Here is a 27939-nt window from a genome sequence, read left to right as displayed (position 1 = left end):
AGCTTTAATGTTACCATAACAACAAGAACAAGAGAATGGTAATTATGAGATAAAGGATGTTAATTGACTTTAATGTAGTAAATATATATACATATATATATATATATATATATGCCTGTGTTTCCCCGAAAATAAGATCTAGCCAGACAATCAGCTCTAATGCATCTTTTGGAACAAAAATTAATATATAAGACCAGGTCTTATTTTACTATCAGTTAATATAAGACCTGGTTATAATATGATATGATATGATATGATATGACATGATGTGATATGATATAATACCGGGTCTTATTTTACTATAATATAAGACCCGGTCTTATAATAACATAACATAACATAACATAACATAACATAACATAACATAACATAACATAACATAACACCGGGTCTCATATTAATTTTTGCTCCAAAAGACGCATTAGAGCTGATTGTCTAGCTAGGTCTTATTTTCGGGGAAACAGAGTGTATATATATATATGTATATGTGTATATGTGTATGTGTGTGTGTGTGTGTGTGTGTGTGTGTGTATAAAGATCACATTGTATACCTTACACTTACACAATATCATATGTCAATTATATCTCATGAAACTGGAAAAAAAGAAAAAAATCAGCGATATATGGAAAATCTCCAAATATATTAAATTAAATGAAACACCACTAAGTAATTTCTGAGTAAAAGAAAGATTCAAAAGAGAAATTACAAAGTACTTTGAACTGAATGAAAATGAAGATATAGCATATAAGATTTGTAGTATGTCACTAAAGTAGTATTTAGAGGGAAATTTATGGCACTAAACACTTTATTAAAAAAGAAAAGTCTCAAATCAATGACCTCAGTTTCTTCCTAAGAAACTGAAAATAGAAGAGCAAATGAAATGTGAAACAAGCAGAGGAGAGAAAATAATAACACAGAGGAAAACAATGAAGTGGAAGACAGAAAACAATAGCGAAAATCAATGAAACAAAAGCTGGTTCTTTGCAAAGAACAATTTTAAAATTGATAAACCTCCAACCAGAATGGCCATTTAAAAACATTACAAAGAGAGAAGACAAAAGTAAAAATCTTGGGAATGAGAGGTAACATCACTACAGATTTTACTGACATTAAAATAAAGGAAGGTTATGAAAAACTTTGTGCCAGTATAATTAACAAGTTACATGAAAAGAACAAATTCCTCGGAAGTCATAGACTACCAAAGCTTGTTCAAGAAAAAATAAAGAAGCTGAAATTTTACTTTTAAACCTTTTTTAAAAACCCAGAAAACTCCAGACCCAGATGGCTTCACTGATGAATTCTACCAAATATTTAGGGAAGAAGTAACAGTAACTCTACACAACCTTTTCAGAAAATAGATGAGGAAGACATACTTCCCAACTCATTCTATGAGGCATTAAATATCAAAATCAGACAAAGACATTATGCGAAAACTACAGTCCAATATTCCCCATGAACATAGATGCAGCGGATTTTAACACAATTCTAGTAAATACAGTCAGAATTTGCTCTGCACAATCGTGTTCACTGAAATCCGAGCATCTGGGAACCATGTCCCTGCTTCACGATCACCAGAGAACCATGCAGAGGCACACGGTTCTGATATGGACATGTTTCTGTGAACTAAGTACCTTGCAGTGTGAAGACTGCATGTGCATAAAAGAAAGACAAAAATCATGATCAACTTCAGTTTATTGCATGAATGCAAAATTTAATATTTTAAAATACATGAGTGTAATTCACTAGATTGACAAACTAAAAAAGGAAAACCATACGATCATTTCAATAAAGATAGAAAAAATATTTGACAAACTCAAATATCCACTTCTGATCCAAACTCTTAGCAAACCAGGACGAGAAGGAACTTTCAACACCTACAGAAGACCTACAGCAAACATGCTAACATTGAAAGACTAAATGCTGTCCTCCCGAGATCCTTATTCCTACAAGGCAAGCATGTCTGCTCTCACCACTTCCACTTGCCATTGTGGCACAGGTTCTAGTCATTGTAAAAGGCAAGAAAAACAAATAAAAGACATCCAGATTGAAAAGGAAGAAGTAATCTGTCTTTACTTATAAATCATTTGACTACCTGTTTAGAAAATCCTATATCTACCAAAACAACAACAACAACAACAAAAACCAAAAAAGAAAAAAAACCCACAAAAAACTAGAACCAATAAGTTGAGTTAGGTGGCAGAACACAAGATTAATATACAAAAGGCAATTGTATTTCTATATACCAGCAAACAACAATCAGAAATTGAAATAAAAAAGTATCAGTGATAACAGCATCAAAAAATGAAATACTTGGGTATCTGACAAAAGATGTATAAGACCTGTACACTGAACACTATAACATGCTGCTGAGAAAATTAAAAACCTAAAATAAAGGGACACACACACACACACACACACACACACAAAGTTCATTGGTCAGAAGACTCAATATTGTTAAGATGTTAATTATTCCAATATTGATTTACAGATTCAATGCAATATCAATCAAAATCTCAGCACTTTTTTTTTTGCAGAAATTAACAAACTGATCCTAAAATTCACAGAAAATGCCAACGACCTAAAATAGACAAAATAACTTTGGAAAAGAATAAATTGGGAGGACTTACACCATCTGAATACACTACTCATTATAAACCAACAGTAATCAAAACATTGTGGTACTGTAGCAAAAACAGACAATAGATCATTAGAACAGAACAGAGAGGGAAGAAAATACCCACTGAGACACACACGGTCAATTGATTTTCATCAAATATCAAAGGTAATTGAGTGGAAAATGGAAGTCTTTTCAACAAATGGTGCTGTAACAATTTACAAAAAATGAACTTGGATCCATACCTGCACCATATAGAAATATTAACTCAAAATGGATCATAGACCTGAATGTAAAATGTAGAACTATAAAAATTCTAGGGGAAAGTATAGGAGGAAATCTTTGTGATTGAATTAAATATAGATTTCTTAGCTGTGACATTAAAAATTACAATCCATAAAAGAAAACTGATAAAGACTTTTTCAAAATTAAGCATTCTGCTTTTTGAAAGACACTGTTCAGAGAATGAAAAGACAAGCCAGAGATGAGAAAAAAATATTTGCAATTAACATATCTAATAAAGCATTTGTATATAAAGAACTTCCAAAACTCAGTAACAAGAAAACAAATATCCCAAATAAAATGTGGGCAAAAGACTTGAACAGACACTTCATACATCAGCAGATACATGAAAGGCAAACAGTCACATTAAAACATGCTCATAAGTCATCAGTTATTAGAGAAATTATAACTAAAACTACAAAGAGAGACACTACAAACAGAATAGGTAAAATTTAAAAAGACTGACCATACCAATGTTTAAGAAAATGTGAAGTGACTGGAAGTGTTTGACATTTTCTTTAAAAGTTAAACATGCACCTTCCCAAGACCCAGTCACTCCATTCCTTGGTATTTACCGAAGACAAATGAAAACTTATGTCTAGACAATGACTTTTAGAGGAATGTCCAGGGCAGATTATTTGTAATAACCAGACCTGATAAAAACCCAAATGTCCATCAACATGCAAAGGGATATAATAAGCAAATTGTGATGAATCTGCACAATGAAATACTCCTCAGCTACACTAAGCAATGAACTAGAGACATGTAAAGACGGGTGAATCTCAATATTATAATGCTGAGTGGAAGAATCCAGCCATAAAGGAGCTTATAGCGCATGGTTCCATTTATACAAAACAGTAGAAAATGCAATCTAATCTACAGTGACAGAAAGGAGATAGGTGGTTGCCGGTAAGATGAGGGAAGGGTAGATTACAAAGAGTTAAAAAGAAACTTTGGGGGTGCTGGATATGTTCCATACCTTGGCTGTAATGATATTTTCATAGCTCTGTATATGTCAAAACTTATCAACGCACATACTTTAAAGACATGCTCTATGTCAATTAAACCTCACTAAAGCTGTTAAAAATATATGGTACGGCTTCATGAGAAAAGTGCCAAAGACACAATCAACAAAAGAAAAGATAAACTTTACAACAAAACAAAAAACATTTGTGCTTCAAAGGACACCATCAAGAAAGTGAAAGACAACGCACAGTATGGGAGGAAAAGTTTTACAAATCATATATATGACAAGGAATTTATATCTAGAATATATAAAGAATTCTTACAACCCAATAATAAAAAGACAAATAACTAAATTATAAAAATGGGCAAAGGATCTAAATAGATGATTATTGTCCAAGGAAGACACACAAAATGGCCAATAAACACATAAAAAGCTCAATGCGGGAGGTGGAGCAATTGGAACCCTCACACATACACAGCTGATGGAAATGTGAAACGATGCTGCTCTTTGGAAAACAATCCGGCAATACCTCAGATGGTTAAACAGACTTCCATTCCCAAGTACATTTTACTCCTAGATATAGCTCAAGAAAAACAAAAACATGTCCACACAAAAACTTGTATATGGATGTTCATAGCAATGTTATTCGTAATAGCCAAAATGTAGGAACAACCCAAATATCCATCAACTGATAAATGAATAAAAGGTGGTATATCTGTACAGTGGAATATCATCCAACAATAGAAAGAGGTGAAATACATACTACCATATGGAAGAACCCTGAAAACATTACGTTGAGTCACACAAGCCTGTCATAACGTACCATGTATTACTGCATGATTGCATTTATATGAAATGTCCAGATGAAGCAAAAGTAGAGATAGAGAGAAAACGACTGGTTCCTAGGGCTGGTGCGATTGGACAGTGACGGCGAAGGTGAATGGGCCTGCTTCTTAGGGCGATGAAAGTTCTAAAATTAACTGTGGTGATGGCTGCACAACACTTTGAATATGCTAAAAGCCACTGAATTGTATGTGAAAATGACTGAGTTGTATGGTGTGTGAATTTTATCCCAATAAAGTTGTTAAAACAGAAGTAACTACAGGTAATTTCAACCCATTAAAAAAACAAAACATGGGAAATGTTCAAGTGACATAACATGTAAAATGCACATACCAAATGCCTCTTCTCTGAACAGACCAATATTTATACAACTAGCGCATGGCCTTTTGAGGCTGGTTTTAATCTCTCTTCAAAGGCTACATACAGTCGGTGTTGGTTCTCAATATACTATCACTTGACAAAGGCTGGGTTACTCTAGGTTGCTCACATGCTGTGTGCATCTGTCTTATTTCTAATTAAGAAAGGTAACGGATGGATCATTTAACTGGAAGTTTGATTTTCTCCATGGCTGCTCTTAGAGCTTGTGTGTCCACTTGAGCCATTTCCACTTCCGGTGAATTCTGCTCATCTAGATAGTCCTTAACTTTCTTCGTCTTAATTCCCCAATTTCATTATCAGCCTAGGCTCACGTGGAAGGAAAAGAGCTTCAATTTGGGAATATGTCTATCTTTCTGCGTAAACCTTAAGAAAGGCAGTTCCACATACAGAAGAAAAACAAATTAAGAAGAAACACAGATTAAGTCCATTAGGAATTCTCTAAAAATACAACAGTTTTTTTTTAAATTGCTGCTCTGAAACCTATAATGCCAGCTATTGGTAAATGCAAAACCCTCAGCTAAGCTAATAGAACAAAATTAAACCTACACTTTGAAATACTAAAAATTATTTCTGTAATACAGATGACTGCCCATTAGAAATGTTCAAAACACGTGATAAACTTGAAATTGAGAATAAGGTTGACTTAAGCTCTGGGCAAAGCAATACCTTTGTTCCCCAGACAGCATCTGTGCTGACATCCAGGGGGGAGACAGGAAATGTTTCTTGAGTGAAAGGAGGAAGTAAACGAGCGTCTTTTGTAGTGCAAGGGCAACAGAAATGCAGAACTTTACAGGAGGAAGGACTGAATGAGAAAAGTTCCAGTAAATTAAGTGGTTGGAAAAGATTTTTTCATGTTTGAATTTATCTTTATTCAAAGGGGTTCCTTGTATGAGCTAATCTGGGGGCCACTACAACACTTTCTTTCTAGGTAATATAATATTTGTGGTTTTAATATGTAAAATGAAATATAACGGTCACTTTATTTGTTAGCCGGGTAATGGCATAAATAGGACATTCAGAATTTAAGAGCAATTCATGGACATAGCACAACTTGTGAAGTACACAGGACTGCAGAAGGCACAAGATGGGGCAGGAACTTCTGCTAGCTTGTGTGTAGCTGTTAGTACTGAAAGATGCAGTGATGAGCTGGGGACGAGGACAGGGAGAGAGGAACCGGTGAAAGAGATGGGGAGATGTGGGATGACTCCCACACGTCTGGTGAGGGCTGGGTGGGTGAGAGATGGCACTATCCTGAGATACACGGGCACTGAGAACAGGTTTAGGAGAGAAGATCCTTTCAGTTTTGGGGTGCCATAGCTAGCATCCAGGGCGAGATCCACCAGTAATTAAACCCCTGACACAGGGACTTTCAAAGTCCTAAGCTTGTAAGTGGCCACAAAAGAGCCAAAGCAGATGAAGAACATGCAGAGTGAGAACAGCAGGCTGGGAAGGGAACCCTCCGAAACCTCAATACTTCAGCTGGCCAAGGCGAAAAGGAGTTTGCAGAAGAGATGACGGAGGAAAAGCCAGGGAGGACACCGAGCAAACCAGAAGAGTTTTAGGGACAAGTCATCAAGCGGCGAAGGCAGGCGAATCTGGTGCCGTGCAGCCTGGTAAGCGTCCACTGGTCTGTCAGTTAGAAGTTCCTGGGGCCGTGACAGGTTTAGCGACTACAGTGGGCTGAAGCCAGACGGTAGCGGGGGAAGGGTGAATGTGAGCTGTCTGGAGTCACAGAAAGTTTATTTCAGACTTGGGGAGACTTGCACATACAGTATTTCTATAAAGACTGGGGGGAAAGAGGTGAAGTGAGAAGATTCTGAAGGCATAAGACGGGGGCGGGGGGGGGATAACTGATGCAGCAAGATCCTCCATCCAGAGGATAGAGATGGAAGTGAAATGGAGACAGCGAAACCACTGAGCAAACTGTTAGAATAATTCAGGGCAAGGAGAAAGTGACTTGAACTAGGGAGGTGGCAGTGACAATGGAAAAGAAGCCTGCAAAACATATTATGAAAGAGCATTAAACCTACTTGGTGGAGGAGAGTTGAAGGTAATTGAACTTTTCTCGGCTAAAATGATTGGGGCCATGACGGTATGTTTATAGTGAACAGGCAAACTATGAGGAAGTCAGGTTTGAGGAGAAGGGGAGTGATAATTAAGTTTGGTTTTAGACAAGGCAAGTTTGAGGAGATGGGTGGACAACCACATGGCAGAGAAGATAGCGTTTCAGATAAAGATATGGGAGTTATTCACCTAGAAGTTAAGACAGTGTGTGTTGTAAATCTGAACACTATACAGCTGAGGGAAGAAATACAGGAAAAAATAGCTGAGATTCCACTTTGTGGAATGTCCTCGGGTGACAGATAAAAGATTAAAAAAACCTCCAAAACAACAATCCAGAAGTATGAAAAATACGTATCTTACAGTGATGGAGAGAAACATCACTCAACATTAGAGATGAACAATTTTTTTGAATATGTGAACATTAGCTAAACATGACATCTTCCCACGTGATTTTTTTTTTCTTTATGAGTTATGCAGTCATTCCACACACAGGCAATTCTCACAGAAGAATTTCTAAAGTGTTTTTAACATTATTGAAGAAACGCCTGATCTACCAAGGTGAGTCGTCTAGACAACTGATTCATCTGGATACATTATTTTTAGATAAGTATCATATTCATTTATAGTTGGGGATACCAATGAAATTCAATCAAGAAATACAAATTGTTCTGTCACTAGCCATATTTTGTGTTTACACCATATTCTAAAACCAACTTTTATGAAATATCCATTAGTTTATGAAAGGTGAGAAATCTTATGTACTTGAATATCTGTGGGGTAAAAGAACTAACCCCATTTAAGTTTCAATTTTATCTTCTTGGGAAAAGCTTGAGTTAAGATAATTATCTACCTTAAAAAAAGGGCATTATCTCATCAATGAAAATGCATTAAAGCAAGATTAAACTAGGAATGTATACACAATCACCTATTAAACCCTTTATTAAGTGGAGGGCAAAACATTTTGATAATGAACTAAAACTTTGAAAGAAAAAGCAGATGTAACACAATTAGTGCTTCTATAGAACTGAAAACTTTTTCCTTGTCAGTTCTTTCTTGGCCTTGAGTGACCTTAAGTCACCCAATCTAAGATTTAAGCTCATCATCCAAAGTTACTTTTGCCATTACTTGAAGGCGAGATAAAATTCTGTTCTTGGGATGATGACGGCTTTAAACTGCCAAATAATGGCATCCCTAAGATAAAGAGAATTTATAGAAACTGTAACTAACAAGCTGCGACTCCCATGTTGGGTACTCTGGCTGCTGAATAAGATGTTGTTGAAGGCAGAGAGAGACCGAGACCACAGTGGCTAAGGCATGACTTCAGCCTATGCTCTGAGGGAAACCCTGAGGAAGTGTGCTCACGTGCCCGAGCCATCGTGGAAGAGGAGCTGAGTCAGGCAGTCTGTGATGCTGCCTGCAGCCTGAACTCTACGGCAAACTCTACGGCACAGGGAACTTACAGCCCTGGACCACTGTCACGCCAGGACTCTGCTTAGTTTCTGATCTTCACTTACTCAGACGGGAGGGAAGTAGCCTACGACCCATGAACAAGAGCATTTCAAAAGCGTGGCTAACATGGATTTTATGTCTCAGATGTCTGTTATGTTAACAGTGTCCTTTCATGTTCAGAAATCACTCATTAAATTTCCTACATGTACCTGAGGATGTATCAATCTGCTATTCTGCTGTGTTTAGCTGACACTGGTTGTCCACCTCCTGAAAAGACTTAGAATGAATAATAAATATATTTTCTTGGAATGTGAGAATCTTTACTATTCTTCAACTGCTGCTTTTGTATTACAAAGGGCACCATTTTTGAAATTCCAAATATGGGCCTAAACAAAAACTCTCTAGCAAGAAAATGCACAATAAGTATTTATAAAATAGGGTACATTTTACGTGAGGGAGGAGCATCTTACACAAGCATTGGTGCCCAAGTCAGTAAGGTGACGTTATGGCATGCTGGAGTCGATCCATATGTACTTAACGTCCTGAATTCAACTCCATGTATAAAACTTGGCATATTGTGAGAAAATAATATAGAATCTGTAGCTCATTAACTCTAGAAGTATAGTGAAAAGGCTAGAGAATGGTATATTCATAAATATTCTTTCATTTTATAGTATATATGATATGCATAGGAAGGATTACACAAACATATATATGTGTATGGTGTGTGTGTGCGATTTAATGGATTTTTAAGAGTAGTTTTGTCATTTTTAGACTAACTTTAAAACCTGAATTGTATTCTGCCATATCCCAAAATGCAGGCAGTGATCATCTCTGGGTGATGTGACTGTGGATGATTTTAATTTATTGTTTTATTTGTGCTTTCTAAATTTCTATAATTTGTGTTTATTAGAAAAACCTATATTCTATTAAATCATAGAATGCCATATTTATATTCTATTAAATCATGCTAGCTTCTGTGACATATTAAAAAATAAATTTCTCTTCTGAATAAAAACAAAATGGATGGTCACGAACAACTTAATGATGTTAGATAACACTGCTACTCAACACTGCCAATGCAATAAGACCAGAAAAAGAAAGAAGAAACGCAACACTTGTATAGCATAAGACCCAACTATCCTTATTTTCAAATGAAGTGGTTACATATACATGGGAAATCTAAGGGAATATAAAAACTGTTAGAATAAGGGTAAAAAAAGATTGGTGAATATAAGATCCATGTACCCAAATCAAGTCTTCTCACATATCAATAATAATCACTACAAAATTAGTAGAAAAAAAAATCTCATTCACAGTAACAATGAAATTTCTAAACTATCAAGAAGTAATCTAATGAAAGCTCTGTGGGAGTTTTATGAAGATAATTGATAAAACATTACTAAAAATATTTTAAAGATATGAATAAATGTTATAGACTAGAAGATTCAGCACCACAAATAAGCCAGCTTCTCATAAATACAATGTAATCAAATCCATCAAAGGCTCAACAGAGATTTTTTTTTTGGTCAAATAAGAAAAATTCTAAAATTTATGTGGATGAACAAAGGGACAAAAATAGTCAAGACAATTCTGAAGAAAAAAATTACACATGAAGATTTTTTCTGTCACATATCAAAACTTATTTTAGAGCTACGATAATTAATACAGCGTAGAATTAGTACAGAGACTGACAAACAAGGTAAAGCACCAGAACAGACAGCACAGCAAGAGAAGCACGTATGTAGAGAAACTCGATGTATGACAAAGGTGGCATACAGTCAGCGGGAAGTATTTCTCACTTGACTTAATTTCCGTACCTTCCAGATGTATTCTTCAATATGGCAAGAGCATCTGGATAGCCATCCATGTTGTAGTCTCCAATGTGCAGGGTAATTGGAATGGGTATTTCAGTTGGCCGCGGTTCATGCGCAAATGGCACAAAGCCCCAGACTGTGCCCTTGTTACTGAAATCCTGTAGGACTGGAACCCACTAGGAATTAAGAGGAAAACGATGAGGTTTTACATTATGTTAGGAGAAAAAAATTGCCGTCTACAAAGCAAATGCTCGATGACAAGTCCTCCAGGTGAGCATCGCCTTCCTGAAGTCCTTTATCTCTGTAATATGGTAGGGTGCACTACATTACTTTGATGAATAGGACACTGGTCCTCTGAAGGAAATAATGCCCTTTAAAATTCATCCCTAGTTATCTTTCATGGAACTGGCATGTAGAAAGTTTTTCACAGACTCTCAGGATTAAAATGACATTAATAAGTAGATGGTTGAATTGCCCGTCTTAAAAATCTGTGTTGAGTGGAAATATAACCTCAAATAAACATTTTTAAAAATTACAGCAAACTGTAATATCTAATACTGATGTCCTTTCAGGAGGGCCAGTTTAGGAAGAAAGTTAGAACATGACAAAGTCTCCTGCTGTGCCTCTTATACATGACAATAACTTCTGTCGTCATCCTTAGAGCCAGGCAGCTCAGAGGCTTTCCAAACATACCAGCCCTGGCAAGCTCTGGCAAGCTGCCCAGGGTGATGAGCTCTGACACCCAAAAAGCCAGAAACTACATTTTTAATAAATTCTTTATTTCTATACTAATCATAATGAAGAAAAAAGAGAATAGGTTGATTTCAAACTAAGCTTTTGGAAATCCCTTTCTCTTCTGAATGCCCAAATCTTCACTTTTAATAACCTAATGCAAGTTAAAAATCTAAAGAGTGGAAATCATGCCATTACAATTATACCCATATTATCTAAGAGTATGGATACTGGCACGTAACCTGGAGACAACCAAACAGAAGAAGCACAGCTAGCTTGAAATGGCAGGAGGCCAAATATACCTGCAGATTTTTTTTCTTAAAAGCAGGTGACTCATTTCTATGGATTCAAGCCAAGCTATATTAAAATTGGTTTCTTGGAAAGGATTTAGTATACAGGGTATCCTGAACATTTTCTAGGTTATCCAAAGAAAGCATAATTTGCCACGGGAAAAAAAAAAAAGCTTAATGATAAAAACAAATTTACAGAAAATGAGCTGTTTTAGAAAACTTGTCTCTATCTTTAATCTCATTTTTCAATCTTTTATAAAGCAAAAATATATTACATATCATCAAAATGTTTTAATGTTTCATTTCACTTTGAAAAAAAATAGTTGGTTTTGTTTTGGAAGATGGGAAATTTCACAAAATGCCAAGTTATCACAAATTTCTGAAGATGTTGACAGTTTATTAATGAGGATAAAGTATTCCTGTTCAGGTAAATGTATCAGGGTCTAACAAGTAAAAAGATTCTTCATTAATGTGACATTCTTAACAGTCACGAAAAACTGTGACATTTATCTTCCCGGAGAGAGAGGTGACTGTGCAATTTGAAAATATTCTTACAGTAGTCTGTCACTTGGAGACAGGCTATAATTACTAGATTTACTTATACCGACAAACCATTGATGAGGTGTTACTTCACCTCATGTTTGTAGTGATTTAAAGTCAGAAAAAGTTCTAGATAGTAAAACTTCTGAGTGTAATAATTAAATGGTTTTAGGATGCTGGCTGTACGAAGACTTGTTTTCTTTAGTGCCTAGTATAAAAATGTGATGTTTCCTACCTATAAGGGCTATAAAAGTCAATGTATTATTCTATCGTTTATTATTCCCAATGAGAAGATAAAACTGAATAATTCTACCAGTATATTGCTAGCTTCCCTTCAAGTGCTAGCAATATGGAGAAATTCTCAATGTTATAACCTATGATTCCCACATTAATCTTCAGCTGTGACTATCAGATCCTAAATTGTTTACCTACAAGCTACAGGGAAAAAGTCAGCATGAGAGAATGAACAGATCTAGAGACCACAAATCCAGAGATTAGCCTGGAAAATAGATAAGATGTTCTACATATCCCTTTATTACAGCTATAGTGTGTTTTACCATATTCCCAGCATACAAAATGCTAACAGATCATTAATTACAGGGTCAAGGATGGGTGTTCTTCACCAGAAATGATTATAACAATACTTTTTCTCTTAATAAACCAACAAACAATAGATTTCAATGCATTTCATTAAGTTGACGTGAGAAAGTCAATAATTTATTTTTCGTTCCTCTCTGCTCTGATTCTTCAGATACCTTTAGTAACCTCTGAAGACTTTTTTCAAGAACATAATTCTATTTACATTAAAAAACCAGGCTGATCTACCTGCTTTGTTCCGGATCTCACTAGGTAAATGGAGCTTTTCTGGCAGTTTTTATCTTCACAGCCTGGGAGTAAGTGATCCATGTGTCCGTCCCCATCTGCCAGAAGAAAGTTCGAGAGTTAATTAACAGCCACAAAATAGAGTGTGCCCGTATGGCAGATTACATTTCCTCTTTGTTCAAAGTCTGCATCAATCTGATAAACTGAAAAATGTGACACATGACTTTGAATACAGGCGATTCAATTAAAAAAAGAATTTCTCTGGCCCTTGCTTCCTATGCCATGGACTGTGTCTTCTTTTAAATCGCGCACTTTTCTACGGTTAAATATTTACCCAGTGTTGCCAAAAGACCCCATTTCAGGCTTTAATGTTAAAATCATCAATTTTCCAAAATGTAACTTTTAACTCATTTACATTAATTATCATTGCTGCCACAGGAGAAAAATAAGCATGTCAATCGTAACCCATTATTACATGGCATATTTTAAATGTGTCTTTACACGTACTTTATCTTTACACACACTTTGAAGTATCTTTTGTACAGCATGAACTTCAAGAGTTATAAAGCTCTCAGATACTCGGCTTCTAAAAAGCAGCAATAAATTTTTATCAATAAAAAAGCAAATGAAGGAAATCCAGATGTCATTTCCAACTGACTGGTTTTTAAAAAGCTGCACAATGTCTGCAAAGACCTCTCGGGATGAGGTTCCTGAGGAAGCTGCAGTCAGTTCCCCCCGTATCTACTGTCTGTACCTGATGAGGTTCAGAGCTGGGGTTTAGATTCTGATGTCCCAGAGCGCAGTCTCTGCAAGGACATTCCCAGTGGGTTAGTCACCTGGCTTTCAAATTTGGGGGCTGAACGTGTGTTGCTTTAATCATTGATTTATTTGCTATGGTTTAATGTTTCATTTAACGTGTGCCTGAGGTAGTGTCTTCAGTAAGAATTCACAATAAAGAAATGTCCTTTCTTGTGCAGCTTTACATATTAAGATATGTAACTAAAATAAGCCTATCAAGTCTCCAATAATGTACCCTAAAGGGGAAAAAAAGGCATTTTAGGCTAAGTGGAATGAAAATCTAGCCAATGGAGGCTGACCTCAGCAAGGAAAAGTGAAAGGGAAAGCATAGTAAAAAAATTAATTTCTTTCATTTAATTTCATGGTTTAATTACTCATAATGCTCATGATTAACAGCATTTGTGATAACAAATCCTTCCTTAGAGGAGTATAACGTTAAATAAAATAGTTAAGTTACAATGGAAAGTACAGAGAACATCTAGTGATTTGACAATATGTACATATTTCGGGACTACTGAGAAAGAAGTTGAGAGAGAGAGAGCTGGATCTCCAGGCAGGAATACTTGGAAAGGAGAAGGCTTCCCAAGAGCATAAACATTTATCATGGTTAGAAAGATAAACAAAAAAGAGCCAGCCAAGTAAGAAAGAATTAAATGCAAAATGTGATTTATAAGCTGACTTGAGTAATAATAGCATAGACTTCATTAAAAACCAAACCATTTTATTACAAATTAACGGAGGACCAATCAGAAATCTCTGCCCTTCATTTTCTCCCGCAATGGCAAAATACTCAAGATTAGATTATGATTTACACATTTGTTTTCCTCCAGTTTCTCTTTCTTCCAAGGAATTTCCTACTTCCCACGAGTACTTTGACCACGACTTAGGTGATATTAATATTTAATGCTGGCAAGTAACCATCTAGTGAACATCAAACAAAGTCATGTGACGACATCATGAGCATGCCTTTTAGTGTAAATTATCAGCAACGTTTTATAGGTGTGGTCACGGAACTCACTCAGAGAATATGTTCCCTGTGCTGCCGCTCAGTGCTAGTTTTTGATATTTAGGGAGGTGACAGAAAAGCTTTCCGAGAATCCAACTTCGTACCCAAAGGAAATGTTCTCTCTCTTAAACAAAACAAACTTTTAAATCTTATGTTTCACCTCTCTGCGTGTGTTTGTCTTTAAAACAATTTTTTTTTATTTGGAAATAATTTAAACTTAAAATTGCAATAATACAAATAGTACAAAGAATGCCTGTAAGCGCCTTAACTAGATTTGTCCAATGGTAACATTTTACCGTCTGTTTGATCACTTACGTGCTTGCTGACATCAACATTTTTTCTGAAGCGTGTACCTAAGTGCATACACTATGGATGGCCCTTTACCTAGGTACCTGAGTGTGTATCTCCTAGGACAGGGGTACTCTTACGGAACCACAGCCCGGTTACCAGTTCACACAGATGTAACACTTGTATTGAATGTACTAACTACACTCCCATTTTGTCCCCTCAGCTACCCACGCCCTTACAGCGCCCCTGCCGTAGCCCAGGGCCGGGAACTGCACTCAGTTGTTATTTACCTCTAGCCTCCTTTAATCTAAGTATTTCCACCGTCTGTCTTTTATAATCTGCGTATCTTTTTTTTCAATACCTCAGATGATAGGAATCTTACTTTTTAATAAGTTATTATGCCTAGGGAAAACAGCAGCTTCAGAAAAACAAGTTTAGGGATCGAATATATGGTGATGGAAGGAGAACTGACTGGGTGGTGAACACACAATGGGATTTATAGATGATGTAATACAGAATTGTACACCTGAAATCTATGTAACTTTACTAACAATTGTCACCCCAATAAACTTAAAAAAAAAAAAAAAGAACAAGTTTACGTGAATCAGAGGCACATGGCTAGGGACCAGAATTTGTTTAAGCACGTTCTCTGAGAAACAATGTGATTTGTGAGTGGACTGTGACGGCTGCCATGCTGATGGAGGTGCCGGTCTGTGATGTGGGCATCCATTCATAAAGAAGAACCAGGAATTAAGATGTTTGGGCTGCCTTCTCCTCAGCACCTCAGAAGAGTACATATCAAGTCTTCTTGAAGGCTAAAATTCCTTCTTAAAAGCTCAACAGAAATTGTAACAGAAGGAATGAAATTGTGATGAAGTTATTTTATCACCTGCAGTATAAAAAGTGGCCTTTGGAATGGCTGGTCACCAAAGTCCACGCTGAACAATGTTAACTTCATTTGACATTAACCCACATTTCAAATAAAATTCTTCTCTAAAACAGATACTTTTACTGAAATAGATTTAACAATTCAAACTGATTTTCTGAAAAGTTTTAATTTTAAAACCAAGAGGACCCTAAAATAAAGTTATCGTTCTCAAAAAAAGGGGTTATAATGAATTCCTGTATAATAATTTTTGTTTTTAATTAAGCAGGAGACAAAGAAAATACACATAAGGGTTACATATATTACGTATCCTCTTCAACATTCATAACATTTTCAGTCTCATTAAGTTAACTGATCTGTCATTTAAACAAGTTACATCTCACAGTTCTGGCCCCAGATGACTATCCAACTTTGTAAACCACCATCTCTCTCACAGTGATTCTCCAGTGTGGTCCCATTCCACAGCCGCAGCACCACCAGGCATTTGGTAGAAATGGGAATTCTTGGGCCCCTGTCCAGATCTAATGAATCGGGACCTCCAAGGGGAAGCCTGGCAATCTATATTTTCATAAGCCCTCCATTTGATCTGGATGATGGTAAGGTGTGGGAACCACTGCTCTCCCACTGGTGCCGCGGGATGCTCTCCATGTCCCTACTTGTCCCGATCACGCTCCTCCATTCAGAAACAACATCTGCTAATCAAATTCTACTACCCCTTTAGGACACTGTCTGTGTCTCTCCTCAGGAGCTTGGCTCCAGTCTTTTGGAACTGACTCCAGGTCATCTTCTGCATATTCTTGTGACTTCTGGGCAGGCCAACTTGTGATGGCAACAAAACAATTACCACTACAGAAAACAACTGTTTTCTGTGAATGTCTTACCCACTCCATGAGAGAGTGGAGATTTCAATGTAATAGAAAGAACGTAAAACCAGCATTAGTTAGATACGGACTTTTTTTTTTTTTTTTTAACTTGGCTTAGCTCCTAATAAGTAATTAGCCATGTAATTTTAGGAAAGAAAATGAGAAACAATTTTTTAAAACATTAGGATATTTTGTGGGAACACTTTTTATTTTTTATTTTTAGAACTGTTCAAGAGGTATTCAATTTTCTAGAAATGTATTCTTCCTACTCTTGTCCCCAGCGCCCCTCCACAGTGGCAACCACAGTAGCAGTTCTTGTGTATCCTTCAACACATAGTCTATGCATATACAGTTGACTCTTGAACTAACATGGGTTTGAACTGTGCAGGTCACTTATACATGGATTCTGTTCAGTAAATACACAGGCCCGCCATATCCCCAGGTTTTGCACCCATGGATCTTAAACGGTATTTTTGATCCGTGGTTGGGAGCCCATGGTATGCACCGATCTGTGCCATTTTATATAAGGGACTTGAGCATCTGTGATTCTGTATCATATCCACAGGGGGTTCTGGCCCCAATCTCCCGTGGATACTACGGGATAACTGCAGCTAAGTTTCTGGGGGGTCAAAAGTTATATATGGAGATTTGACTGTGCACTGGGAAGGGGTCAGTGCCCCTGACCCCCGCATTGTTCAAGGGTTAACTGCACATATATGTAAGTTTGCACAAAGGATATTGTATTCTACACACTTTTTGGCACCTTGAATTTTTGATTTACTATATCTTTGAGATCGTTCCACACAAATTTATATCTGCCTCTATGATATAGCATTGCATTGTATGAATACCATGTATCTCAACATAACCAATTGTCTATTGATGTGCACACACTGGATTGTTTTCAATCTTTTGGTAATCCAGACAATCCAGCAATGTATAACTCTGGACATATATTATCTCATCTTTGTGAGATTATACCTGTAGTAAAAATTCCTAAAATGGAAATTACTCTTTCAACGGTTATATGAACTTAAATTTTTTATTTTAATCTCCATAGAGTGGTCCTGAAACTTTTTAGTCTCAAGGATCCTTTGTACTCTTAAAAACTGAGGACCCCAAAAGCTTTGTTTATGTGGGTCATAGCTATGGGTATTTATCATATTAGAAATTAAGACCAACAAATATTTGAATATTAAGTTGAAAAAAACAACCATAAATCTATTAAATGTAAACATATATAACATTTTCATGAAAATTAACTATTTGCCAAAACAGAAACATTTTGCAAGAAAAGTGGTATTATCTGGCTTAATAGAAAAAAGCTGGATTTCCATATTGCTTTTGTATTCAATCTGTTGTTTTGGTTGACAAATATGAAAATATACAGCTGGAAGAAGTATTTGCATAGCCTTTTCAGAGAACTCTGGAGTCTTCCATACTGCCATCAAAATTCAACAAGTGATAATTTCTTAGAGGTTAGTTGCAGTGAATAATGAAGCACTGGATCAATGAACTTTTCTTACTATTAATTAAAACCTTAAAATTTGAATGCATGTTTTACCAATGCGTGACTTTGTAAAAATCACACATCAAACATTTAGAGGATAGTGGTTCACTGAGTTTGAGTTACGTAGATATTCCAACTGTGGAAACATTTTATTACACACTATCAAAAAGTCACATTTGTTAATATCACCACCAATCAATCCCATTAAAAACAAACAAAACTTAAGGTATTGGGAAGCTGTCAGCTCATGGTAGCACATAAAAGTTTTCTAAAATTCCAATTTTTTTGCTTGAAAGAACAAATTTGTAATAAATAAACTTTTAAATTTAATTTTAATTTTTTAAAATTAAATTTATTGGGGTAACACTGGTTAATAACATTATATAAGTTTAAGGTATAACTCTATAAAAAAATTCTATAGTAATCAAATTTGATAATTGGTAATTTCCCATCAGTTGTTTTCTTGAAGTGACAAGCTCACTTTGTTCATTTTCTCAAAAATGTCAACCAAATTCCCAAGTCTGAATAACCACAGTTTGTCAATTGTTCTTTCAAGTAAAAAAATGGTGTTACATTTAAAAAAAGTAGTTAGTTCAGCTTGCTACCAATGGCACCAATGCTTTTCAATACTCTGTGCAGCGGAAGTGTTTTATGCATACTTCCTATTTCCAGACACGGAGGATTAAAAAGGTGTGTACTCGAGGGTTGAAATTTACTGAAATTATTATTTTTTTGCTGCTTCATAAAAAACGTTCTTAAGTGAAATTATTCTTGTTTCCTTCCTCCTTCTCCTCCTCCTTTATATTAACACCGTGAGTGAAGCATAGAGCACATACTAATTATGTGGACTGCCCCTGCTTTGCTTTCTGCTAACTGGCAAGCAGCTTAACCCACCACAGCTTTCACATCATCACAACAAGGTCGATGCTGAAAAGGCAAATGGAACCTTAGTATTACTATGAAGATGGTTTTGACCTTGTGGACACCCGAAGGGTTGCAGGAAACCCCTGGTTCCCCCAGGGGTCCATACTTTGGACCACACTTAGAGAACCTTGGCCAGAGAGGTTGTACCAATAAGTGAATCATCCAATATTTTTACTTTTGCCCCTCTAAGTGAAAATGGTATTTCACTGTTTTTTGTTTTCTTAATAATGATGTTGGTCTTTTTCTCGCCAATTTGTAGGAGTCCTTTCTACAATAAAAAATTATTCTTTTGTCTAGGATTTATTAATAGTTTCCTTTATAGCACCTAGGTTTTGGTTACAACTTACAAAGGCAGTTCCAATTCATAGAACCCTGAGACATCATCTCTACTTTGAAGTCTTCGACGCCCCGGAAGTGATTTTTGCGTGCTGTGTGCTGGGATCCTATTGCACTTTTTATAGGTGACTAGATCTAGTTGAACCACAGCACTTACTGCATGATCCATCGTTTTCAGAAAAGAAACTCAACACCTCTTGTATTACTCATCTTTATTTGTAAACTGATGAAGAGGAAAATAATTTGGCTACTGCGAGGGGCCCGATGAGGATTAATTACACCACTATTTCCCCTCTATCACTGCCGTATTCTGTGTGACTTAGGACAGGAGTATGATGTGCTTAGCAGGTAGGCAATAGAGGAAAAAAATGCATAACTCCTAGAAGGATAGAGGGCTTTTTCTTTAGAGTTCTCACTTCAAGAACTCACTGTAATGCTGGTTAGTAGGAAACACTGAAACATTAGACCATGAAAAATGAAAGCAACAATTTAGGATTTGACAAATGGTACTCCATAGATGGAGGAAAAAAACTGTAAGTAGATTGGCTAAATATTTTGTTCTATAACCTGGAACTGAATTCAATAACAAAAATAAATCAATGATTTCTGAATGACAGAGTAGAAAATGTCATGACGGCTCAAACAGGAAATAAGTCAAAATGACTCCTTCCACCAACTGGAAAATTTACTCATGGACGGCTGTAACATACACAAGATATAAATACTGCAAGTCACACGACTAATTAATGGTATTATAGAAGGTTCTAAGCAGATTTAAAGGTTTTTCTTTTACTTCTAACATGTGGTACCCAAAGCTAAAAGATTTCTATACAAGATTTTTAAACCTGCATTTCTTGCTAAAATAGAATAAGGGAAGAAGTAACAGCTTTCGCACCACATTTGTCAAGAGACGTGAGACATATGACAGATAATGTATTCACATATAAAACTACATTTTTTGTGGTTCATCATTAATATAAAACTGAAAATGTATATACTAAAATTTTAAAAATTACCAGAAATCTATTTTCTTTTTCCTTCCACTGTAACATATAAAGATTATCACTTTAAATTTATCAGAAGAGCACATCATTAACAAAAAAGAAATTATAGGCACAGAAATAAACTAAATATGATAGAAAAATTATTACAATGCCAGATTAGATTTTTTTTTAAGAAAACAAAATTCAGAATTTTAACATAAATGATGAATAGTTCAAAAAATAGAGGGCAGGCATGATTAGTTTTTTTAAGTACTCATAAGCCAAACTATGACAACATGAAACAGGTGTGATAGCAATTAAAAAAAAGGAAGAAAAAGAACATACCACATGATCATGTAGAAGGCATAAACTCAATTTTTTCAAAATATTCATTTTAAATGACAGAATTATGAACATGTCCATCAGTGCACTTATTTTGCTTCAGATGTTAAACTGCATACAGGCTGATTTTTAAGATATGTTTATATAACGTTATTATTATATCAAGAGTCCACTTCCGCTAAGGCCACAGTGTGGTTTCAGATCATGGGCTTAGGGTTCATCTCTCAGCTACCACTTGCCAGCAGCAGGACTGTGGCCAAGTTACTGTCCATCTTAGCCTTGGTTGCTTCATCTGTAAAGTGCATACAGTACCCCGACATTTTATTGTAAGCATTAAATGGGGATGACAACGATGAGACTTGCAATCATTCGTTGCGTGCTCGGCACATACAAGCTTAATAAATGCCAGCGTTAGGATGACAAACACTCACTCAAAGGGGTCGAATGCTGACAGGTGATGTCCAAGGCGGTTGCTCTTACATAAGTCAAGAGTCACCGCTCCAAAAGAGCAGGGGAGGGCGATGGCCACTCGTTTCATTGGGAGAGCCTGAATGACAGTGTTACCTCCAAAGAGGGAGGAAATCAGCTCCCATTGATAATAACCACTAGTTAGGGTGACCCTACAACTTCTAGCTATACTCATCTTTCATTGAAATACGTATCCTTGGGAATTTCACCTTTGCGATCCTTATAAATGGCAATATTTTAAATAAGCATGGGTTAGGTTAAAAGCATAAAAAAGGACACATTTCAGAAACATGGAGACTAATGTGAAATATTCTTTTGAAAAATAAACAAATACTCTAGTCATGCTAATTTTGGAATTTCCATGAAAAAAGTATTTTAGACGTTTTTAGTCATTTGGTTGTAAAACCAATGAGCTAATTGGCACTTATTTTCTCAGAAGATCAACATCTTTCCCAACCGCAGAGTAGTTATAATTCCCACCGAGACACGATTTATTTAGGTCAGCCATCAATACCCAACACGCTATGAGGACTTCACGCTCTCGGGTCTCGGCTCCTCATCTTTAAGAAGCACATCCCCCAGCTCCCCAATAACATTAACAAAAGATTCTTCTGTTTGAAATGTCTGAATCTGCTGACTTTTTCTAGCTCTGGCTGAATTCTGTTTCCCCAATTCTGTCTCAGTTTTCATAAACATAGTGAACTTCTTGTCAGAAGGATGGGGATGGATGAAATAAATAACTGGCAACAGTGATAACACCATCACTCTCACAAGATACTCGTTTTCAAGATTAAAATCTTTATTATTACACCTTTTCAAAGGACAAAGAGGGAATCAAACATTATGAAGTAACTAAGATCATAAGCAAAGTGAACAATGAATTCTATGGCAGCTATGATCTCTCCAATTATTGCATGGGTATTAATTAAAAGTAAAGTGTTCTACTTAACAAGAGTAGAAGAATCCCTCCTGACATTGGGGTTTTATTCACACACTTTCCTAATTATTAATCCCTTTGTTTTAACAATCAACTTTGACTAGATTAACTTCTCACCGACTTCAAAATAGTTAGTGTTAGAAATATAAAGGGCCTTAGAAATTATATCCATTCCTAACCTCCATCATTTAATAGATGGGAAAATTCAGGCCTAGATTGTTTGTCCAGGATCACACAGAGAGGAAGAGCCAAGACCTGATCGGGCCATGAGTCCCTTCAACTGTGCAGATTCTAGAAATGCTTCTGATTTAAGAATGGCTGACGCAGGTAATGACTGGGGCAGAAGTCTGGCACAACTTCAGAATATTCATGTAAGTCTTTTCAACTACCTTGTTCATTAGTTCAGCAGTTTGCTCAAAGGTACCAGAGTGCTTTGAGGGGTTATTCATCTACAGGACAATTGAGACATCATTTACTATCACGTTTATTAACACTTTTCAAGTGTGTTCCTAAGCACTGAAAAGAAATCACAGAAGAAAAAGGGGAGAAGACATGTAGACACGCAGCTGTCTCAGTTTTCATAAACATATAGTATTTTCCACTCTGGCACACAGGAGGGGTGTGCTCTGGGTGGAGGAAGAGAGACGATAACTCCTTACCATCTGCTAAGTCCTAGGAGAGGTTCCTTTATATACACTATCACATTTAATCCTGACAAAAAACCATGACGAAAGTACTATTATTCCCACTCTACAGCGAGGACACTGATGCTTGGCGATATTCTCACCCAGGCAAAAAGTAGTTAAGTGGCAGGTAAACCTGGGATTTAAATTCAAGTCTAAGTTTATTATCCATGCCTATCTCCTTCCCTTACTGACACTGACATGCAATTTTGAAGGGTTCAACCAGGATTAGAGACATAGCCAACTGCTGGGGAATACTGGTCTTCCCTGGATTTAAAGGCAGGGCCAGTGATGGAGAGCACATCCTCCAATGTGACTTTTTATCTCCTGAGTTTATCAGTTCAGGTGTAAGTAATGTGAACACTTGTTCTAAAATATTTTATTTAGCAGATATACTAACACTGTACTAACCACACTACAAAATGGTCGAGTAACTTTCGTGTCGGTTCATAAAGGAAGCGAGGGGAGGAGCTGGGCTTCATCCCCAGAACCGCGCGGCTTCAGGGCCACCAGCACGTTGCCTTAGTCCCTACGCTCAGCTTCTAATTCACAAAACAAGCGGAGTGGACACGAGGCCTCCTTGTTGCTTTAAGGGTTCGGCCCTCTTTACCTTGCTCTTCAGCCAGGAAAACAAATGTATTCTGCATCACTGACTGGGTATTTACTAAGTAATAATAAACTTTGAAAAACACAATGGCCCAAATTTAGATGTCAAAAGTCAACAAACTGTGATAGCCACATCTGCATGGCTTCACTGTAGATTAAATGGTGTCTTACTAACTTAGAACTCCACAATAACATTTAGGACATACCATTCACCACGTTTCTGTATTGGCTCAACAGTAGATGTCGTGAAATAATAGTGCTAGCATGTGACAAAGCTTTCAGTTGTGCTCCATTTCATCTGGTCAATCTCTGAGTTTGCTAAGGATAATGAAATCCACCCATGTCACTCCCCTTCCTTAACACGGGAGTAGGTTTTTTCTTAGTTCCTTGATAAATGAGGTAATAATGATGAGTTATGTTTATACAAAATACATTTCATTCTCTATGAAACACTTGAATCTAGGTGCAATAAACTTTTAAACAATTCTAGAGCAAGTCATTTCAGGTTTTTCACCCCCTATGATTCATTTCTTCAAACCTTGTTTCTAGCCAAATTACACATCTTTACGTGGATGCAGAACTGTCAGCTAGATTACAATACTGAAACTTGGATTTTTGTAATTGCAACTCTGACAACCAAGAAATTCCTGAAGCTTCGTCCTCACTCTGAGCTATAGCGAATAATTACCAGTCAATACTAGTATAATCTCTCAAATGGGCTCCATTTTATGACATTACCCTCCCTACACACAAGTATCATGATTAGGAAATAATCTAAGCTATACTGTACTCTGAGCTGAGGAAAAATACATATTGTTTTTAAGAACTTATTTAAAATGAACTTGAAATGGCTCATAGACCTGAACGTAAGTGGTAAAATTAGAAGCTGTACAGAAGGACACACAGAAGAAAATCCTTCTGTCTGTGGGTTATGCATAATTTATTAGATATGACACTAAAATCATGATCCATAAAAGCAAAATCTGATAAATTCAACTTTATAAAAATTTGAAACTTTTGCTCCTCAAAAGACTCTTTTAGGAAAATGAAAAGACAAGCCACAGACTGGGAGAAAAGATTTGCAAATCATATATCTGATGCAAGATTTGTATTGAGAGCATACAAAGAAGTCTTAAAGACACACAACCAATTAAAAAACGGACAACGAGCTGGAAGACATTTCACTAGAGAAAATATGACAAACACCTGAAAAGATAGTCAGCATCATTAGTCATAGGGGAAATGAAATTAAAAGGCAAAATACTACTAACACATTCAACAGAATGGTTATAGTAAAAAAGAATGACCACACTGAAAGCTGACAAGGAAGTGGAGAAACTGGAACCCTCAGACCTTGGTGGTAACAACTTAAAATGGTACATCCACTTTGGAGAACAGTTTGCTAACTTGGTAAGTTAAGCAGACACTTATCATACAGACCTAGTGATGTTACTGCGAGTTACAACCATGGAAAAATGAAACCGTGTGTCTATTCAAAGTTTTTTAAGCAAATGGTCACATTGTACGTGACAAGGAAGATAGTCTTTGTGAAGACAGCTTGGAAAACTACCTAAACAAATAGACTACCATAGCCTCGAACCACAGGAAAGGGTGAGAATCTGATTTCCAGAGTAACCACATTATAATATTCAAATGTCCAATTTACAGCAAAAAAAATCCAAGGGATACAAACAAACAGGAAAGTCCATTCAAAAGAACAAAATTAACCCACAGAAACCATCCTGGAGGAAGCCTAGATATCAGAATTTCAGTACTTAAAAGTTAAAATTCATAGGGCTAATTATACATTCATAATACCATGCACCATTAAACAATTAAAATAACAGTATAGTTGTGAGAATACAATATGTCAGAGACAGTTTTACTAAAATTTGCCTTACCTAGAAAGGGAAGAATCTGGCACATACAAGCCTGCCCGTAAAGGCTTTCAGGATTTAGGTCCCCAGTTTTCCCCAGTACCTGTGCACCTTAAAAGGAACAAGTACAGCCTGGTCTGCTCTAAATGCTGAGTGTGTATGAAATCAAGACTCTGCAGTAGCAATTTTATAATTTGGTGTATAAATTACCATTTCCAATCAAAAAGCATTCAAAATATTTATCAGAAGCACATCTGGCATCTGTGACGCACCAAGGCAGATGCCTCACAGTCTTTGCTAGAAAGTAGAAACTCAGGGACTAATCCCTTTTGCTATGGCAACCACTGCGCGCTGTGACATGGTGACATGGAACGCAAAGAGAACGGACGGAGCGGACTTACATGGGAAGAACACTGTAAGGCTGTCTTACAATCGCATGATGTGCCACCTGGTAATGTGCACATCAAATATTTCTGTTTTACCAACATTTTACAGTGGTGTTGCCTCTCTTTGGTGGGAAGAGGCAAGGCAGGCTGAAGGGACAACAGTCCAGCAGGCTAGAGGGAGAACTATTCAAGCTGCTTGCTTCCACTTGGATCCTGGCAGAATAAAACTGCACTAGAAACGGCCAAAAGGCTACTAAGAAGCTGTGCAAATACACTGGTAAATAATATCCATCCTCCCAATGATGCTTGTTGCCAGAGTTCAGGGATGAGAGTTTTGTCGAATCCATTCGTGGACTCTATTCCTTGGTGGGCTCGTTAGGTCTGGGCCTCTCCGCTCTGAGGGGACTTTCAAATGTGCTTTGGCTTTATTCCTGAACTCTGGTTTCACAAATGTTTCAGTTCTCTTGTCTTACTAGTCTTATGAATGTGATGACTCTAAAATATCTTAATATCCAAACCAGCTTCCTCTCCTGACTTACCTATCACTATGAAGGCTGGTAGAAAAGGAATGATTCTTTTAGTCATCCAGAGGTAATTTTTTTTTTTATTCTCTGTAGTGTCAAACCAATCACTAAACGTACTGATTCTTTCTTTGCAAAGTTTCTCATACCTGTCCCTCCATTTATTAATGTAGACCGCTCACACTCCCAGCTCTTGCCATGACCTATCTCCTGACTGGTTTCCATCCCTACAAATTCCAGTATTTTAAAACTGTTTCAATCTACCTCTCTTTTGATATAAAAATCCTGAGCATCTCAGAGATTCTAAAAATCTTGCCTTGAATTCCTCTCCATGCTGAGGAAGCATTACCTTCTGCAAAACCCACCAGACCAAAAGATGTTGTTCAACTTTGCTTTCTGAAGTCAATTAAAAAAGTTATTAAGAAAGAGCTATTCAACACTCTTTTACTACTTCCTACTACTTTCACTGAATAAAATTAACATTTGTTCATCTGTTACTCATTTGGTAATCCAATGTGTTCATCGGCCATTTTTATGTTTCCACATTTTTACAGAAACTCTCTATTCAAACCAAACTAGTTTAATTCACTAGTCACTAACCACACCGTTTTCATACTTCTATGTGTTTTAGCCAAACCTCAGAGTCACTTCATAGTCCTTTCCAAAATCCCACCTCTTTCATGAGGCGTCCTACCCTTTCTCAGCAGACAGTGACCTGTATTGCCATAAGACTTTGTACTTTGTCTATGGCACTAACTTCACACATAACAATGAAATACTGTCTGGTTTCTCTTATATGGTAGCTAGTTGTTTCTTTATTCTTCTGTGTGTGTATACATATATACACATATGTATATATATCTACACATGTGTATACATATGTGTAGATATATATACATATAAATATGAATATATATATTTTTTACACGTTTGTCTTTTGTCTTCCTAACTAGACAAGGACATTACCTTAAGCATCTTGGCTTTCTTACATGGTATTCAGCACAGAGTTTCAAGCCTAATAGAGGTGTAATTTTTTGCATTTTACCTGCAGGAATTAAAGACCGTGTAAAAGTACCTGATCTCTAAAGGAGCTGGCCATGAGACTCAGAGGACAGGGTCAATTACAGGAACTCAGAAGTAATGGGACAGAATCTGACAGTACTTTAAGTACATACTTTGGTTTCTTTCTTGCCATTACTGACTATTACTCTTCTATAATTTACTTTTTCATTATTAAATAATATTTAAATGATTCTAACCACATAACAGAAAATCTGAAAAGTAGGAAATAAAATAACCTATTACCCTACTTACACAACCATTACCATTTTGTTGTAATTCTTTCTAGTCTGTTTTTTTGGAAGATAATTATGTCCTGCTCTTTTCTCCTTACAGAATCTTCACTGCCCTCATTTCTATTGGTTGTGCAACATTCCATGGAGTTTTATTTAGCTGATCTCTGGGAAAGTATTTGTTTTATAAAAGAAATAAAGCACATCGTAATTGGTTTGAACAGTCATGTGCCACAAAACGACATTTTGGTCAGCAACAAACTGCATGCATGGGGGTGGGGGGGGTGGGGGTCCCAGAAGACTATGAGGGTGCTGAGGGAAGACTATGAGGTGCGTTACTCATGTGTGTGGTGACACTGGTGTAAACAAGCCTGCTGCACTGCCAGTCGTCTAAAAGTACAGCATGTATGATTATGTACAGTACAGAATACTTG

The 27939-nt window shown here is 36.5% G+C and overlaps 1 protein-coding gene across 1 annotated transcript in view; it reads right to left on the bottom strand.

Moving 5' to 3' along the window:
- Window positions 1-27939, bottom strand: part of ITFG1 (integrin alpha FG-GAP repeat containing 1) — a 123016-nt gene that overhangs the window by 44984 nt on the left and 50093 nt on the right. Inside the window, exons 9-10 of the mRNA XM_019731862.2 lie at window positions 12803-12897; window positions 10419-10591 (exon numbers count right to left, since the gene is read on the bottom strand). Of these exons, the coding sequence (XP_019587421.1) occupies window positions 10419-10591; window positions 12803-12897 (268 nt within the window). The remainder of the gene's footprint in view (window positions 1-10418; window positions 10592-12802; window positions 12898-27939) is intronic.

The sequence above is a fragment of the Rhinolophus sinicus genome, linkage group LG11 (genome assembly GCF_036562045.2).
Source record: "Rhinolophus sinicus isolate RSC01 linkage group LG11, ASM3656204v1, whole genome shotgun sequence".
NCBI classification, from domain to species: domain Eukaryota; kingdom Metazoa; phylum Chordata; class Mammalia; order Chiroptera; family Rhinolophidae; genus Rhinolophus; species Rhinolophus sinicus.
This window is presented reverse-complemented; position numbering and strand designations above follow the sequence as displayed.